General features: G+C 33.3%; 2 protein-coding genes across 5 annotated transcripts in view; both read left to right on the forward strand.

Moving 5' to 3' along the window:
- Positions 1 to 6131, forward strand: part of LOC148313767 (RNA-binding protein 38-like) — a 72778-nt gene extending 66647 nt beyond the window's left edge. For 2 of the 4 annotated variants that reach the window (XM_088278327.1, XM_088278342.1), the window contains 2 exons: positions 4351 to 4580; positions 5692 to 6131. In XM_088278327.1, coding sequence (XP_088134453.1) covers positions 4351 to 4580; positions 5692 to 5843 — 382 coding nt within the window. In that variant the 3' untranslated portion in view covers positions 5844 to 6131. The remainder of the gene's footprint in view (positions 1 to 4350; positions 4581 to 5691) is intronic. The other 2 variants (XM_088278335.1, XM_088278349.1) reach the window with 1 other exon arrangement.
- Positions 6132 to 10990: 4859 nt separating this feature from the next.
- Positions 10991 to 17356, forward strand: LOC148313768 (uncharacterized). Its single transcript, XM_088278315.1, has 6 exons — positions 10991 to 11219; positions 11536 to 11642; positions 13326 to 13639; positions 14527 to 14599; positions 15938 to 16078; positions 17091 to 17356. The coding sequence occupies exons 1-6, from the start codon at positions 11099 to 11101 to the stop codon at positions 17316 to 17318; spliced, it is 984 nt and encodes a 327-aa protein (XP_088134441.1). The 5' UTR covers positions 10991 to 11098; the 3' UTR covers positions 17319 to 17356.
- Positions 17357 to 17757: the final 401 nt, after the last annotated feature.

The following is a 17757-nucleotide window of genomic DNA, read 5'->3' on the forward strand; positions in this document are numbered from 1 at the left end:
TCGTACTCAAATCAATATTTGGAAACCAGAATTTGCAATAAATCCATTTTTCCATAAATCTAATGCATAAACTACACACAGCTTATCAACATAATATACGCGTATCGCAGCTGCCATATTTACAATGAAAAACTCGTAAACTTAAATGAAAAAAAATCCACGTATAACGCAAAAATCAATTAATTTTTTTTTCTATTTAAACCCAAAAATAAAAATAAAAAAATTGAGAGGTACATAATTATTTTGGCCGTAGTTTGGTAGAGTAGAAGAATAATTGTATATTTCTGGAAATCCGGATGTTCCGTGAGCCCATTCGTTTTTCGGTGTCGCTGACAAACACCGCTTTCGTAAAAAACTCATCCAGAGCTTTGTGCCAGATTATCCGCGAGTATTAATACACCCTCTTGTCGGGTCCTGGACGTTCCAGTCGGAGTAAGATAACACAAGTCCGATGTCTGATCGTCGCACGAGCCCGGCGTGGGCGGCGACTGCTATTTCCAAAATAAAACAAGGGGAACAAAACAAGAGTCTGGGAACTATTTCTGTCTCCAGCCGAGGTTTGTCAACCCCTGGACCTACGAGTACCTACCTACAGATATATTTACACATTTATATATGATACTGGAACGCGTGTCTCCTCCAGTAATTAAGTATTTCGGAATGGCCCGAGTAGATTTGAAATAGGGTCCCAGATGTGTGAAGTCTTGTCTAAACTGGCAATCGGACAAATCACGAACTCTACTCGTGAGCACTAAAACATTCCGATTATTTAAATAAAAATCGTTATATAAAACAGATATTAGAACTATATTAATTTGAATATTTATTAAATTTTAACTTAATATACAGAAAAAATGTACATTGGCGGGTTCATCAAAAACTTCCAACCAAACAAAAACTGATAATTGAAATTGGTCAAAACGTTTTTATATCTGTTTGCAATCAGAGGGTACATAGTGCTTGAACATAAAGCATAAATGCAAAAGAGAAAATTTCTTAGAGCAAGTAAAAAAAATGGGATAATGATAATATTTTTACCAGTAAGTACGATACATTTACACTCTCTTTTTTACCGTACCCGTATGAAGAAAATTTTAAACTAACTAACATCAAAATCGTTTAGTTTGGTTATTGTATTATCCTACCTTAAAGTGTCATGTCTGACTAAATTCTACTAAACTATCTCAAAACATATCAAAAAATATTTTTCTAAAACCAATACAATACAAATTTGTACGCAAATAGTAATCTGCTTTTATCAAATTTTAAGAGGCATCTCAACTTGGTATCGTAAAGTTTCAAAAATGTGGAGGTCGCAACATGAAATTCGTAATTTGTTTTCTTTGTAAAAAATTTACTGTGCAAAGTAAAATAAAATATTGCATTTTATGCGTTTCAAATGTAAAAAATAATCTGTCATTCAGAGAAAAATATTACGTCTTACGTCATATCTTCCTGAAAAAAAATGCCTCGAGACAAGATAAATCAACTATTTGAAAATAATTCCCTGAAGCCGCGATGCACACATTGCGCATACTCGTTCCTACACACACTGACAAAGCAAACAAAAAGCAGTTGTTGTTTTCACTTAATTTTCCGTTCGTGCATAATAAGTCGCGAGATGTTGAAATTCAGTCGGTAATTTATTTAAGTCGGCCACAAAATAATAATAATAATAAACACAGTAGAGGGAGTTTATCTTTCTTAGAAACTTCTGGATCTATTATGTTTATCGTTGCCTTCTGTCTTGTTGGCAGAGGAAAGCATGAAAATATTTTTGGCACCAGTAGCACTCGACGTTTGACATTTTTCCCGCCGTGACGTCACGCGTGCCGTCTGCCAAAATAATAAATTCCCTAATTTTAGGATAATTATATAGATACTTACCTACTTCCTTACTTTATACATATGTATATTATTAGTCACCACGCAGTACTGGTTAAACCGAGGTTAAAACACAATAAATCTAGAAATTTGGATCATAATACATAATTATATATAATAATAATAATTAAGAGAGACATACATTAAACATTGATATTGATTAGATTAATGTTTTGTACTGACATTTTTTGGTGGAACTGCATTTTAAAGAATAATATAACTATGATGTTTTTTCCACATATTATTTTTCTACATAGTTGTTATTTTATTCTACATTGATGTTTAGTTTATTTAAAGTTTAAGTTATTTATAGAATAAAATAACAATTAAACAATTGAACTATTTATTTCTTTACTGCGTTTATTGAAATAATCAAGTACTCGTATTCTTATTTCTTATTCAAGTTGTCAGTCAAGGAATGATTTTGAGGTGAAACATTTTACAAAAACGTTCCGTCATCTGGGCTGATGATACTTTGGTGCGGTAGAAAAAATCAACAAAAAACGCAAAAATAAACGTAAAATAATAATGGTCCGTTTCTAGTGGCTGACGCATGTGGTTCGTGCTAGTACGTCTGTGTTTTTCACAATTTTACTGCAATTTGATCCACCAGCCAAATGTACGACCAATACCCACTAATGACTGTCACAATAGTGCTCTCGAAACAGATCAGCCGCACGTCTAAACTTGATAATCTGATGAGTTCAGCAACAAAACAAGCTAACGCATCCTTGTTACTGGCATTCGCCGCAAAGGAATCTCGCCTTAACTCAACAAAAAAATATCATCTTCAGAACGGTTGAAATCTAGGAAATATTTATAGTTTTAGTTGAATAAATGAAATCTGCAATATTTAGTACATATGTGAATGGTAAATGGTTGAATGTCGTGTTCCTCCGCAGACAGGAGCTGGCTGCATTTTCGTATCCTCCATTACTTTAACGCATGTTCTTGAGGTTAACCGCTACATGTGGCTTTTTATTTTCGAAATAACACTAAGTGAATTATTTCAATAATGATTAAGGATTGATGTAGTTTTTTTCTGTTCGATTTGTTTTCATGCATATAAACACGAAGGACTTTCATAATTAAACAAACCACTTATTAAAAATAATCGTTTTTTCTTAAAATCAAACAAGTAAAACGATATTTTTAGTAATGGAGATATTATTTTGAGGTGAAACTTTTACAGGCTCGGTAGGGCAAATTGGCCTGGCTCAGACGAAAAACTGCAACGCTGAAGGAAAGGAAAGAGTCGGAGAATCGTTTCTACTCTCTCCGTCGCATACATCATAATATATGCGACGGAGAGAGTAGAAACGATTATCTGACTCCTTAATCCTTTTCTTTCAACTTGTGTTGAATTTGGAGAAGGGGAAGCGTTTCACTTTTTACAGTCTATGCGCATGCTCCATTTTTTTCTTCGAGTACAAATTAATGGATATTGAAGAATAAAAGCAATATTTCATAGGATCAAGAGAGATTTTATTGATGAAATTCCGCATAGCCATTTTTAATGAAGAAAAAATCAAATCGTCTATAATTGCAAAGAGAGCAATGCACAAAATCAACTGTTTCTAGAACCTAAAAAGTTTCACTTTTAACGCGCGAGTTTCACGCATATTTTTAACATGAATGTCCTTTTTGTAACAGTAAGATAATAATGATTTTTTTCTTTTATCTTCTGATTTTCGTATTTATTTTTCATCTATTTCAAATTACAAAATTGAACATTTGACAAAATATTTTGTACCTAGAAAGAGATTTAAATACTTTTGTCTGTAGCTAAATATGGACGCCATAGTTTGTGCGCCTCCGTAGTGTAGTGGTTACAGCGTTGACTACCATCTTGGAGATTTCGGGTTCGATTCCCAGGGCGGTCGAAATAAATGTTACTGTTTTTTCACCCTAATATTTATATTATATCATCCTGGACTGGTGCCTCAAAAGTAAGGCTAACCACCTTGCCTTTATGAAATTAGCGATCAAAATGACGCGTTCATATTATGTAGTTCCTTATTGACCACTGAAAGGGGATAAGGGTTGGAATACTTACACACATCAACCTTTTTCTTGTGTCCAATATTGAACAAAGGCCTCCCTATCGGACTTCCTCAGCTCTCTGTTGGGTTGGAATAAGAATAAATATACACAGAAAAAGAAGATTTGGGAAATAAGATCACTACTTATCTTTTTTATTATATTAAATTATATGCAGAAAAATCTTTATATTTGGCATCATTTACTATTTGGTAAATTATTCGTAGCTGTATTATCATTCATAATAGAGATCTTTTAGACATAACGATTATGATACCAGGTAAATGATTTTGCACAGTACATCAGAGGCAAGAGATTTTCCGAAAGCTACAAAGATGGCGCGTCTCTCTCGCGTCCGCTGTACTTGCATCGAGTGTGACTTTGGTCGAGGGTCGGACGGCTGTAGTAACTTGTTGTGGTGCGCAGGGTCCCGCAAGGATACATGTACCAGCCGCCGGCGTACCTGGCGCCCAGCGGGCTGATGCAGCTGCCGTCGGCGCAGCTCTCGCACGCGGCGCTCGCGGCGGCCGCGTCCCAGTTCTACGAGTACCAGAGCGCCGCCGCCGCGGCGGCCACGGCGGCCGCCTACCCCAGCCAGGCCGCGTACGCCAACGGATTCGACGCCTACCCCTACACGACCTCAGCAGGTAGCTATTGTATGTTTATCGACATTTACTTTTTTAACCACTTTAGTGCTAAACATTTTAAGTGTGTCCAAATCCATGTTCACGAATCTAGGTTTTTCCACTTGGGAGTTATTTTTACATTTTAACATCTCAACAAAGATGAAGATATCTTTATTTATAGATGATTGTTATTTTCTTCCTCTTAATAAAAGCAGTAATTTTCTTTAAAGGTACCTATAAAATAAAAATCTGTGATGAAATTAAGTGAAAAAAATATTTTGCATATAAATAAGTCAACAACATTTTAAGTCTCCAAATACTTGTTCACAAATCTGGATTATCTCCAAAATTGTTGAATGTTACACATATGTAAAGTGATCACTTAAACTAGCCCATGACGGTCGTAAGCCCCGTAAATGCCCAGACTTCCATATTCTTCTTCATCTTTGTTGAGATGTCAATTTTTTTTACTGTAACTTTTGTAAAATTTTGTACTCTCTTTGCATTTTTAACATCTTAACATAGATGAAGAAGGAAATGGAAGTCTGGCTATTTACAGGGCTTATGACATGTCATAGGTTGATTAAGTTAAGTTACACACCTATATATGATTGGTAACCTTCAGTTTGGAGTGACGCTGTAAGAAGTAGGTTTATAGAGCATCGCCAAGGGTATGCATTCCATATAGACACAAAGATAGTGCCTACTCTACCCGACCAGATTGCATTCTTCTCTACTGTCTACCCCGATTAAAAACTCCACATACACCACTGGCCCTGAGTTCGACATGAGTGGTGATAACTAGATCAATGGTGAGGTGATCAGACCTGCGTTCCAGTTCCTTGGATCTACGAGGCTCCTATCCCCACCCAAGTGTTGCATAGGTCACTGCGGATCGACGCAGCGGTATCTCGATGTTTGATCGGATGCTGATGACGTAGGTGAAGGCACTCAGGGTTGCACTACTATGGATACGGCTAATTTAACTAAGTAACTTACCATCACGCTGCTAACCCAAAGGGATAGGCAAACAGATTGAACACCATACCTTACGTAGTTGCAAACATTCTCCTATTGCTTTTTTCCACATTGATTTATACTCAATTTTAAAGATTAAAATATTTTATTTATCTTATTGCAGCTGGAGCCGGAGTGGCGGCAGCTAGCTACATGCCCCCGTACGCAGCCTACGCCACCCTCCCCCAGGCCGCGCTCCCGGCCGGAGGGGTCCTGCCCGGACTCTCCCCGTACCCGCCGCAGCAGCCCACCCTGCAGGAAGCGCGAATGCAGTAAACGACGTCTACTCTGATCCCACTACCCGGAGTCTAATAAAAAGCATTCTTTTCCCTCATAAACACTTATAATCTCACCACTGAAAATATGAATACATCAAATATTTAGTGATTATTTTGGAGTTCATCAGAAAGAGCTATGCGTAACATTCTCAGTGTGAGTTGTAATGTCAGGCACGTACAATATGATTAATAAGTAAGTGCCAAAGACACGTTATTTTTGATGAACACATCGCTGGGATACGAGCTTATCTTTATACTTAGAATGTATAATAGTAATTAAACAAAATTTAATAAAAACTTTCGAAATACCCGCCTTCTGATTTTAGAAGTTCAGGAATACTAAATGAATTGGAAATGGATTGTGACTTAATTAGGTTAGTTAAATGTTAAAAAGTACAAGTCAAAATGTGTTGACGACATACTAAGTGTCACGCCATTTATCCAAAGGGACGGATTGTCAGTTACTGCTAGATATTAAGAGGATAATTTTTATTTCTTTTAAAGCGATAATGGTGTATAGATTTACCTTTAGTATAATATGTAGATGTAGGTATTCATCATAAATTGCTCCAGTTTTTCCAATCAGAATATAATAAATATTGGACATTTAATCTACTTAACTGTTTGAGTTAGTGTTTTGGTTGTATCTACTATTGTGGTTGTATTGACAATTCACACTTTACCCTTAAATCAACATTTTTTTATAAAACTGAGTACGCTAAAGTAATAATGTTAACTGGCTAAGACGAAAATCTTGTCTTTAAATATATGTATAAAAAATATTTATAATTTATGCTCTTACTAAAATTATTTTCTTATTGCTAAAAATTATTAATATTTTCATATTTTTATTTTATAGAAACTTCTCTGATTTCTGAAGATCTGTTAGTTATTTTTTTTACAAACCATAATAAACTTGTACAAAAAATTAACATTCTTGCCATTTATAACCAACAACCTACGTATAGTAAAAGCTCATTAATTAAAACAACAATAATTCAAATCTCCCCAGAATTCCCCAATAACAATGTAATAACGATTATGTATTTTGTTATTTAATTGATTTAAATTTTCTGATTTTTATCAAATTTATTTCCTCTCTTTTCATCACATTCTAATATACCTTACTTAGGTCAACGTTTTATGGCAATAGATACATCTACTTCTTGCTACAAGTCCTATCGTAAGCCACAGAATGCAATATTACAGGATTTACACATATTTATCCGGAGCATTTGTCAATATGAGTTGACTGAGTTAACGCTCCAAGAAAAAAGAAAACCATTTTTTTGTTAGTTAAAACTAAAAACAAAATAAATTATACACCATATACATAAAAAAAACTCCAATTGGTTGATTTGTAGCTTACAGTAATATTTGTAGAAGAGGTTGAAATATGTATTTGTCTATAAAAATGCTTGTATGAATTGTTCACCATCAAGCAAATAAATTGAAAAATCATATGTTCATTTTTTAGCTGTGATGGATTACAGCATATGCATAATTTAAAACATGCATAGCAAATTGTGTTGAACGAAGTTTACTATTTTTGGATTCAATATAATTTAAAATATGAGATTTTCCAATAATAATAAAATAATTTTTTTTATAATATGTCATCCATTCATTTACATTTCTAAAAACAGTAAAAACAGAGAACATAAATAAATTTTCAGCACAAAATTCACTAAAATATTGAGTTAACTGGAATCATTGTTGTAATAATATTTAAAACCATGTGTCATAAATATAAGGTATTTTTTATTATTTCTCCTATGTTTAAGTTATAAATTAATTTTTAAAAATATGATAAACTAGTCCCTTTAGAATAAGTTTGTTCTCTTCTTATTTAACCCAAACTCAATAATTGAATATTCAAAATCTCATCTAACTATGTATAATTGAAGAAAAAAACTTTAATAACACCCTATAAATAATGTTACGCTCGTAGATCGTATGTTATTCATTGGGCCAATATGTATATGCATAGTGCGCTTAACATTATTTTTGGGTAGAAATGGAAGTTCTGTTCTACGGACTAATATTATTGACAAATATCAAGCACAAAGTAATACCGAGTGTTTCGCTTGTTCTCTCTAGAAAATATAACCAACCCTTAATTTGTACAATAGTCTTATCTTCTTTTTGATACATTTGTACGTATTTTATTTTAACATCGGACATAAAATATTCAAAAATATTAAAAATAATTTAAATGTATAGAAATATTATGAATTCTTAACAATTATGTATACAGTTCAAGCTCATTATTTGGAACAAATTCATAATTGGAAAAGTATGTCTAATTGCTGGTCCGTCCTAATGATTTTTCATGTAAAATATACAATATTTTTTTAAAAGAACCATATTTAAAATTTTGAAAAATATTTATCTTAAAATTCAAAACATTACGAGAAAACTGGATTTTTTTAAAACAAATTTGATAAGATTACAGTTTTTGTCCACTGCTTTTGTTATTTTGTTTATAATTTTAATAAAATACAAACAACTTTGGAAACCTTGCTGCGCATCAGTTTATATATTAAAAATATCATTTTGAGTTCTCCAATTTGAAAATTTTGGTACCTTCAAACTCAGATTAACGAGCTTTTACTGTATATTAGTCTACCTTAGGATAATACCTAATACTAATGAAACCCCTTAGAATCTACTTAAATAAATATTGGGTAAATGAATATCTAAGTTATTTTAGTATATAAAAAATAATATTATGTATTACAATCCTTCCTAAATGTATATCCTCAATCCCTAACTTATAGACCATTGCGTCCATTTCAGCAGTATGCCCATATTATCCGTCCAAAATGTGCCTTTTAAATAGTCTTTTTTATTAAACATATACTTTCTCAGTTTTGAATATCTTGCACATTTTGCTAAAACAGTATATTATGATTGCCATATTTTTCATTTAAAACCTTAATAATAAATAGTTATTGTCTGAAAACAATGGAGGATTATGTAACTGCATCGGTCTATTTAAAATCTATTTTCGCAGAATTGGTACATTTGTTTAGCTGAAAGTTTTTTTTTTAAATCAAAAGCAATAATTTTGTAATTCTCTTTTTACTCCTGAATTCTTCATTTGCATATTTTTTCTTCCCAAAAATTATAAAAAATGATAAGTTAGGCTCCTTAAAAACAATATCTTCTCATACCACATAAAAATTTAATTGAATAAATTGATAGTAAGTACATTACATACACATTTCACACATATTTTTTTAGAAATAGTGTGTCATGTGGTAATAGATTATTATTCTACACTTATTGTAAACTATTTAACGAGTATTACTTAAGTTTAAAAAAACAGCTGAACCAATGATGACATACCTAAATTATTGAGTTATGTTAACTTATATAAATATGGAAATAGTTTTAATATATTAGTACATTTTATTGTTTTTAATTAAATTATATGTTAACTCACTTTTTTATAGCAATCTATTTATAAACAAAAATATGACCTCTAGAATGTACTTAAATTATAAGTAGGATATCTTGTTATTTCCAAATTATTATTCTATTCAGTTATCTACTAGTACTCAATTACAATAATTTTTATGATCACAAATGTATTATTACCAATGAAATATGCAGACATATTTGGCATTTATCTTCGATAAAGTTATGGTATTGTATTAGATATGGTATAACATTATATAACTATGTACTTAATACATGTCTCAGAAATATATGTGATCTAAAATAGTTAAGCGTTTTATTTCCATCCTTCATGTCACTTTAATAGCAGAAGTAGCAGCAGCATAACAGGAGTGTGCATTTCAAATAACCATAAAAGAAATCCAGAGATTAGGTGTATCGAAGCATTGACAAAGGTCTTGAAGCTGGGCATTAGGAACAAACTAATATTTTCATTACGTAAGGCCACGGGTTTGATAGTGAAAGGAAACCATAGCAGGAAGAGTAACCAAAATATAATGATAGATGATAGAAGATACAGTTCTATGGGGAAAAAAGATATCTAAGGGAATGGACGCATCAGGCTCATTCTTGGTCAACGCCAAAAGTATATCTGTCAAGGCATATGTGTTGTTTATTTTAAAATATCAAAGTTATTAGAAATAATGGGCCTGAAGTAATTTTAAAGTTATCTATACTATGTAGTTAAATCGATAACTTCCATAAAGAATCTCTGCCTATTTCTTATCCAAATCTACTGTTTACTCTGAATAAAAACTCATGAGCATGCCAACGGTTACTACACAATTTACCTACTTAACAATATGATTATTCTACATCTTGTTACTTGTGTTAAATAAAATGAAATTAACTTAAATGGATAAATGCAAAACACAATTTCAAATATTAGAAATTCGTTTCGTGAAACCTGATAAGAACAAAAAACTTGAGGAAAAAATATTGAAACAGGTACAAGTCATAAGTTAGACAATCAGCATGCATGTACTTAAGTGTTTTTGCCTACAATATTTCACTTGAGAATTACATGAAATTATGGTAACTTTAAACATTTCCCCACAAACCCCATAAACCCACTCACAAGTTGAAAAATACAATAAAACTTATAATGTTGGAGTCTAAGTAGGAACATGATAAGTGGAGTTGCATAAACCGTAGCTGGATTTCAGATTGAATTGGACGTTAGGTAATTCCAAAAAGTGTTTTTATGAGATGGACGTGGAAAATTAAACTGTAGTAGTTTCCATATCTATATCTTTGTTTGACTCTAACGCTTTGAAAGGGGAGGAATATGTCAGTTTTTCTATTAATAAATGTTAGAACAATAAAATAAAATAAATACCTAAGATTTAAACCAAACTTAAAGGGAAATCTGTTTTTGTAGTCATTTTTTGTCATTAGATGGCAGTACTCCACAGTAAATAGATGATAAAGAAGGAACCTGTTTAAAAATTGCCAGTAGTTAAAACGGTTTATCCTCAATAAAAATATTTTTCTATGACTACTACACATTGAAAAAAAATGTGAAATAAAAAATGCAATGGTAAAATAAAAAAAAAATGTATTTAAAAATATATTTTTAAAAAGATTGAGAGTTAAATATTAAAAATTAAGTAAAACAAACCAATATCATCTACATTTATATTTGTTAATTTTAAACAACTGGCAACAAAATATTTAACAAACAATTTTGACAAGTCTGTGTTTGGCGGCAGGAGTAGGTGTTTTTGCGAATGTTTATTATAATCAATAATATGTGTTAAGTTTTATAGTTGTTAATATAACAGATATATTATGTCTGGACAAGGGCATCAATTCCCCGGAGGATTTCCCAACAACCCGGCCATGAGGAATAATTTCGTGACTGGACCCATGGGAACTGGGATGCCGAGTTCGATTGTCAATCAATTATCAGGTTTTTAATTTATCAAATAATATTATGTTCACAAAGTATCGTAAAAATAAACATCCCAAATATTCTGGCGATTAAGCATTTTTTAATTTTCACTTTGTCCTCAAAACTAGTAGTTTCTGAGGATATTTTCACTTTAAAATTACAGATAAAGGAATTAAGTTTGTTGAATTTTAGTTTAATTTTTGAGTGGCTTCTGGCCCATCTTTCAAGAGCTCAGTGTGTTTGAGTTATGTTTTTATCTGTCTTTTTTAGCTACTAAGATGTTTAGTAAATTGGATTTGTTTGTTACATATTCATGTAATTGAACTCATTTTAGGTGTGATGGGTCAAATGGGACCAGTGGGAGGAATGGTTGGAATGGGACAGTCTTATAATCCCAATTTACAGAACCCAATGGGAAATATGCCAGGAATGCCTCCACAGGTATAACTTTTTGTTGTTGCTGCTGATATTAATATTAGTAATTTCAATAACATAACCTATTTTCTATAATCTTGTACGACTAAAACATGGCACCTTACAAGGGCCCAGAGCAGCGGTACACTTAGCTTTAAGACTAGGTGTCTGCAAAGAATTTCAGGCGTGCGGTGGTTTGACTTTGTGAGGAATAAAGAGATAAGGCGTAGGACGTAGCTGATCTTGGTCACAACTGTCACCAAGAATAGGCCATTTAATTGGCTAGGCCATGTACTCCGCATGCCTCCTGAGAGCCTTCATCAAGCTCGCCTCTTTTACGAGGCATCAGGTTCGCGCCGCCCAGGACGACCACTGCTGACAATTCGACGGCAGTTCTCGTCTGAACTTCGGGACGCGGACCTGACTTGGGAGAATGCGAAGGACCTGGCGGCCGACAGAAAAGCCTGAAGATAATTTGTGGACTACATATACTCCCCATAAGGAGCAGATTTGGTTAAATATTAACCTCTAAGCTGCTCGATTTCGAGTACCAAACTTTCCGTTCCGTGCTGGATTATTTTACATTACAATATTTTTGACAAAAAAAGCATATTTTTTTGTAGTGAAGCTTTCGGAAGTCGCTCGGATATCTATTATAGATGTTCACAGTACACAATTCACTTTACTTATTATGTTTTTATAGTGTATTTACACCAAAATATTAACATTAACGGACTCGCCGCAGAAAATTTGGCGGTTGTATAGAAGACGCGGCTGTCGTATAGTCCATTCGTTGCAGCGCGTAGTTTTTTTTTAATGCGTTATACTAAAAAATAAATGTAAATTAAAATTAAATTTAGAACAATATTTTAAATTAAAGTTTATATTAAAAAACGGAAATGATTAATATTTCGAAATTTTGTGGAAATCTTCAAAACAGGGATTAGAACAAAAATCCATTTTGCATGTGGGACATCAAAATTATGTGACTTTATGCCTTTTCTCGCGTATTGGTAAAAGTCGCTTTCACCATTTTTGTTTTCAGAATCGTTGTTTCTTATAAAAACATGATATTGTCGTTATTGTCGTATAAATTTTAATACGTAGAGACATATTTATGGCGATAAAAGTTATAACATTAAAAAAAATGCTTCCAGTATTCGAAGCATTGCACGATAATAAACAACAAATATCACAAAACACCGTGTTACACAATCATTTGTCAGTTAATTATAATACCCTTCTCGTTCCACACAGTTAATAAATATAATAATTATGAAAAAAGTTTATGATAATTTAGATCGCCTAAACTGATTGAACAGACTAAATGATACTGAGACCACGCGCCGAGCACGAGCCGACCGGAAATATTCACGATAAAGTTGACACAAAATAAAAATTATTTTGATATTTTATGACACCAAATCAAAGAGAACTAATTCATCTATACCTCAAACCAAATTTAAGTGCAAAAAATTATCCATAGGTGTTGATATAAGTACGTAAAGTTGAAAAACGACTATGCATGCGATCCGCAGTCAACGGTACCTTTATAAAAAACGACAATAGATGCGATCCGCAGCTTATGGGTTAATAATAATTTTCTAAATCAGGCAGCTGTTTTGCCGAGAAAAAAAAGCTGGCTATGTTGCTACGATTATTTTAAAAATAAAATATGTAATTTTTTAATCATTTCAATTTCTATTGCAGAGTATGGCCATAGCTAGCTCCACTCCGTCTCCAAACCAGGGCATGGGAATGGGTATGGCGGCTGCCATGGGCGCGGTCGGCATGCCCGGGCCGGGCATGGGGCCCGCCATGGGGCCAGCCATGGGGCCCGCCATGGGGTCCGCCATGGGCACCACCATGGGGGCAGCCATGGGCATAGCCCCCTCTGGCATGACCCCCAGCCCCGCCAATGTGAACACCACCATCAGTCAGACCAACTCCAATGTAGTGCAAGCTAACCAAGCCTCTAATCAACCCCAACAAAGTAAAGAATTCAACACGGCCTCACTTTGTCGGTAATTATATTTTGTTATTATTTTTATTTTTTAACATACAAAGAACAGGAAAGATATTTCTACCCGTTCGGTTGATTGATGCTTAAGGACAGGATGGGTATTTTTACCTTCTGCGCCGGGCTAAATTCAATGTCGGAAAAGAAGGAACTATTTAATGTTATTATATGAATATTATGTACCAATCTCTTTGTTAAGGTCTAAACTATATGTACGCAATTATCAAATTCCGTAGCCAGCGGTTGGCAGGCGTAAAAAAATACCCGGCCGAAATGTGTTAAGCTAAACTGGCAGTGCGCATTGGAGAATGTTTGGAAGTGAAGCATGGAATTGACAAATAAAGGATGAAAGTAGACAGAATGCAGTCGAAATGTAATCCCTCAGATGAATGTGTTGCAAAACGATGTATGATAGATGTTTGAATGGTGAAATAAGAAAAAAATGCAAAGCTGAGATAAGCATTATCGATAAAATTAAGAAATGTGTGTTGAGATGGTTTGGATATGTGGAACAAATGAGTATGGAATGAATGGTTAAACAAATTTATAAGGCGAATGTAGTTGAATAAAAGAGCAGTGGAAGACCGAGGAAAACTTGGAATGATCAGGTATGTCAAATATATACTTGAAAGCGTTCGGGTCAGGAGTCGAAATAATCGGCGGGTGTGTATGAAGAGGTGCATGAATGTTAAAGAGGCTAAGAATGTTTGCAAAGACAGAGTGGTGTTGCATTCTATTCTGTCTGCCTACTCCTGCGAAGAAGCGGTGTGATGTTTAGTTAGCACTATTTGGATTGCATTGTAGCTCACATTAGTATCTATCTATCTATCTACTACAATGTGTCCATTGTAATTTAGTTAGTACTCATGTTATGCGTTGTTCTTATTACAGATTTGGGCAGGAAACTGTGCAAGATATTGTTAGCAGAACGCAAGAAGTATTTCAAACATTGAAAGTAATCCAGGTACATGCTGTTTGTAATTGATCTGTTTGTCTAAAGTAGTTTTGATTAAATTTTCCTTTCCATTTATTTTAAAACCTCTTATTCTATAGATTTGTTTGCAAGGTCTGCTGTATATAACATTAATGATACATACAGCATACATTCATTTAGTTTCGTTTCATTGAATATTTATTATTTTTAAAATTTTATCTGAGTAGATTTCAAGGTCACCCTTCTGGAAAAATTATTAATTTAGAATATGTAAAGATCGCAAATTCTTGTTTACATCATCATATTGAAAAATGCATTAAACGTGAATATGCAAAAATTAAAAAAATCCAATTAGTGAAGAATGACTTTTCTATTTGGTGCGCCGTTATTGTTTCGCTGTGGTAAAATTATTATCTGCCTCTATAGTGTAGTGGTTAGCGAATTTGGCTACCATGCTACAGGTCCCGGGTTTTATTTCTAGGGAGGTAAGTGATAAATGAATCTAATATGTACATATTTATATATGTACATACTATTTTATCACTCCGGGCTGAAGTGCAGGACTGTCACCTTGCCTTCATGTATGTGATTAACATTCAAAATAACGCTACTTTAATAATATTTAGTGCCCTATGTACTATTTAGTGCAGATAGTAGTTGGAAGAAAAATAAATTTATATTTAAATAATAAAAAAAATTAAAAAAGAGAAATATTTGTATTTTTATTATTTACACAAATATTTCAATTTCATACTACATACATATTTCTGTGAGCCTCAGCGGCTAATTATTAGAAATAGGTATCAAATTGTGGTAGGGTGGGTTCGAACCGAGAAACTCTGACTTAAGAGTCCCCGACCACAACCCGACAAAATGTTTTTCTTAATAAAGGGAAAAATAATAATAATTTTGCAAAAGAACAAGTGATGAGGACACTGAATAATAACATAGAGTATATATTTAAAAACAAAGAGAAAAATCACTATGACATAATGAATTCAGTATATCGCAGGAACCGAATCATCTGGTGTCCAGTCAGATGCTATAACCCTAAGCTTTGCAGATTTTTATCGCTACCAAGAAATGAACAATTATCCATTATCAGATATATAATTTGAATATTTTCATTATCACTTTATTCCTAGAAGAATTTTTATTTTAAATATTTGTATTAGCAGTAAAAAAGACCCCTAAATATGTTAGTCGAATGTGTTGCACGCAGTGCCTTTATAGTTTCTTTGTGGAACATTTGATTCTTGTCTGATCCTCACTATATAATAAGCTTAGTTTCATTTAATTGACGTTGGAATTATCATTTGTTTTATTTTTTTATTAATTTTTAATAAACATATTTTCTTATTATTTCAGCCCCCGAACGGAACGCCACAAGGTGCCAACACGAGTAATGAAAAAAAAGCAAAAATTCAGGAACAATTACGCACAATAAGATTGCTTTTTAAACGATTAAGGCTTATATATGAGAAGTGCAATGAGAATTGTCAAGTTCCGGTAATGTTCCATTTTACATTAAATTTGCATTAGATATTTCTTCTTCTTCCAACCCTTATCCGCATCCAATGGTGCATAGGGCACTGCATCATATTGACGGTGTTATCTTAATCGTTACTTACATGAAGGCAAAGTGATCAGTCTTGCGCTTCAGGTACCAGTCCAGGGTAATATTAAATAAATATTGTATTGTAAAATCACTAATATTTATTTTTACCCATCCGTCTGGAAATCAAACCCAGAACCTCCAGCACAGTATCTAAACACGCTAACCATTACACCACGGAGGCAGACACTAATCACAAGTAATATAAATCAGCATACTAATCACAAGTAACCACAAACCCAATTCTGATCTGTACGATGTTTATTGGCGTTTCTCTCGCTCTACCAAAAGTAAGCAAGTAGAACGCTTTTAAGTATTTCACTCTCTACCAACAGTATGAAAAGACGCTTTTAAGCGTTTTCCGCAAACAATGTGTTCATATTTACTGGATCAAAAGAGCACGATCAGGTACGACAAATACTTGAAAGTGTAGCCAAAATAATTGGCGGGTATTTATGAGGAGATGCATGAACGTGGAAAAGGCGAAGAATGTTAGCAAAGACAGAGTGGTGTGGCGTTCTATTCTCTCTGCCTACCCCTGCAGTGAAGCGGCGTGGTGGTTAGTTAGTTAGTTAGTTAAAAGGGGTTAAGGAGTGGGTCTGTTTCTCATGTAAACATTATAGAATTTTTTAATTCTTCAGAGCGAGTGTTTTTGCCTAGAATATTCACTCATGAATAACATGAAATTATAGTAACTTTAAACATAAAGAGTAAATCCACTCACGAGTAGGCATAGGCTATAAAACTTATAAAGTTGAAGCCTGAGTAGGGACATGGACATGGGACGTGTTGCTTAAGCCGTAGCTAAATTTCAGAGTCACTTGGACGTTAGGTAATTTAAAAAAAAAATGAATTCCTCAGAAGTTCTGTTTCAAATAAACCTTACAGAATGTTCACATGTTGCAGGGCATGGAGTACACGCACATCGAGAGCCTCATCCCACTGAAGGAGGAGTTTGAACACAAGAGCATCGAGGAGAAGAAGGCGTCGGAACAGTACAAAGTGGTCAGTGAAGAAAACAAAGAGCTGACGGAGCAAGTGGTGCTGAAGAATAAACAGTTGAAAGAAGTTATTAATAACTTAAGAACTATTATTTGGGAAATTAATGTTATGCTTACAATGAGACGATCTTAATGAATTCTGTATTATAATAAATTATTTTAGAATCTTAACATCTTTGTTTTATTTTATATTTTACGATTTAAAAAATTCAAAGTAATCATTAAAATGGGTACCTGCTTCAGGACAAATACAATACATAGCTTGACTTAATATATAAAACATATAAACAAAAAAATTAATTACACTGTAGATGTACCTCTTTTAACTTCATTTGGTATACTAATTATAAGAAAAAAATTGTATCAAACAATGTATAAAACTAACAATCACACTGCTTTCTGCATGGGTAGGCAGAAATACTAGAACGTCACATCATTCTGTCTTGGCAAACACATTTGCCTCTTCCATATTCATCTATCTCCTCACACACACATGCGGATTATTTCGACTCCTGACCCGACTACTTTTAAGTACATATTTGAAATACTTGATTGTGTCAAGATTTCTTTGG

This window comes from Brachycentrus maculatus, unplaced genomic scaffold (assembly GCF_059751285.1).
Source record: "Brachycentrus maculatus isolate JH-2025_06_01 unplaced genomic scaffold, ASM5975128v1 h1tg000005l, whole genome shotgun sequence".
In the NCBI taxonomy this organism is placed as follows: Eukaryota; Metazoa; Arthropoda; class Insecta; order Trichoptera; family Brachycentridae; genus Brachycentrus; species Brachycentrus maculatus.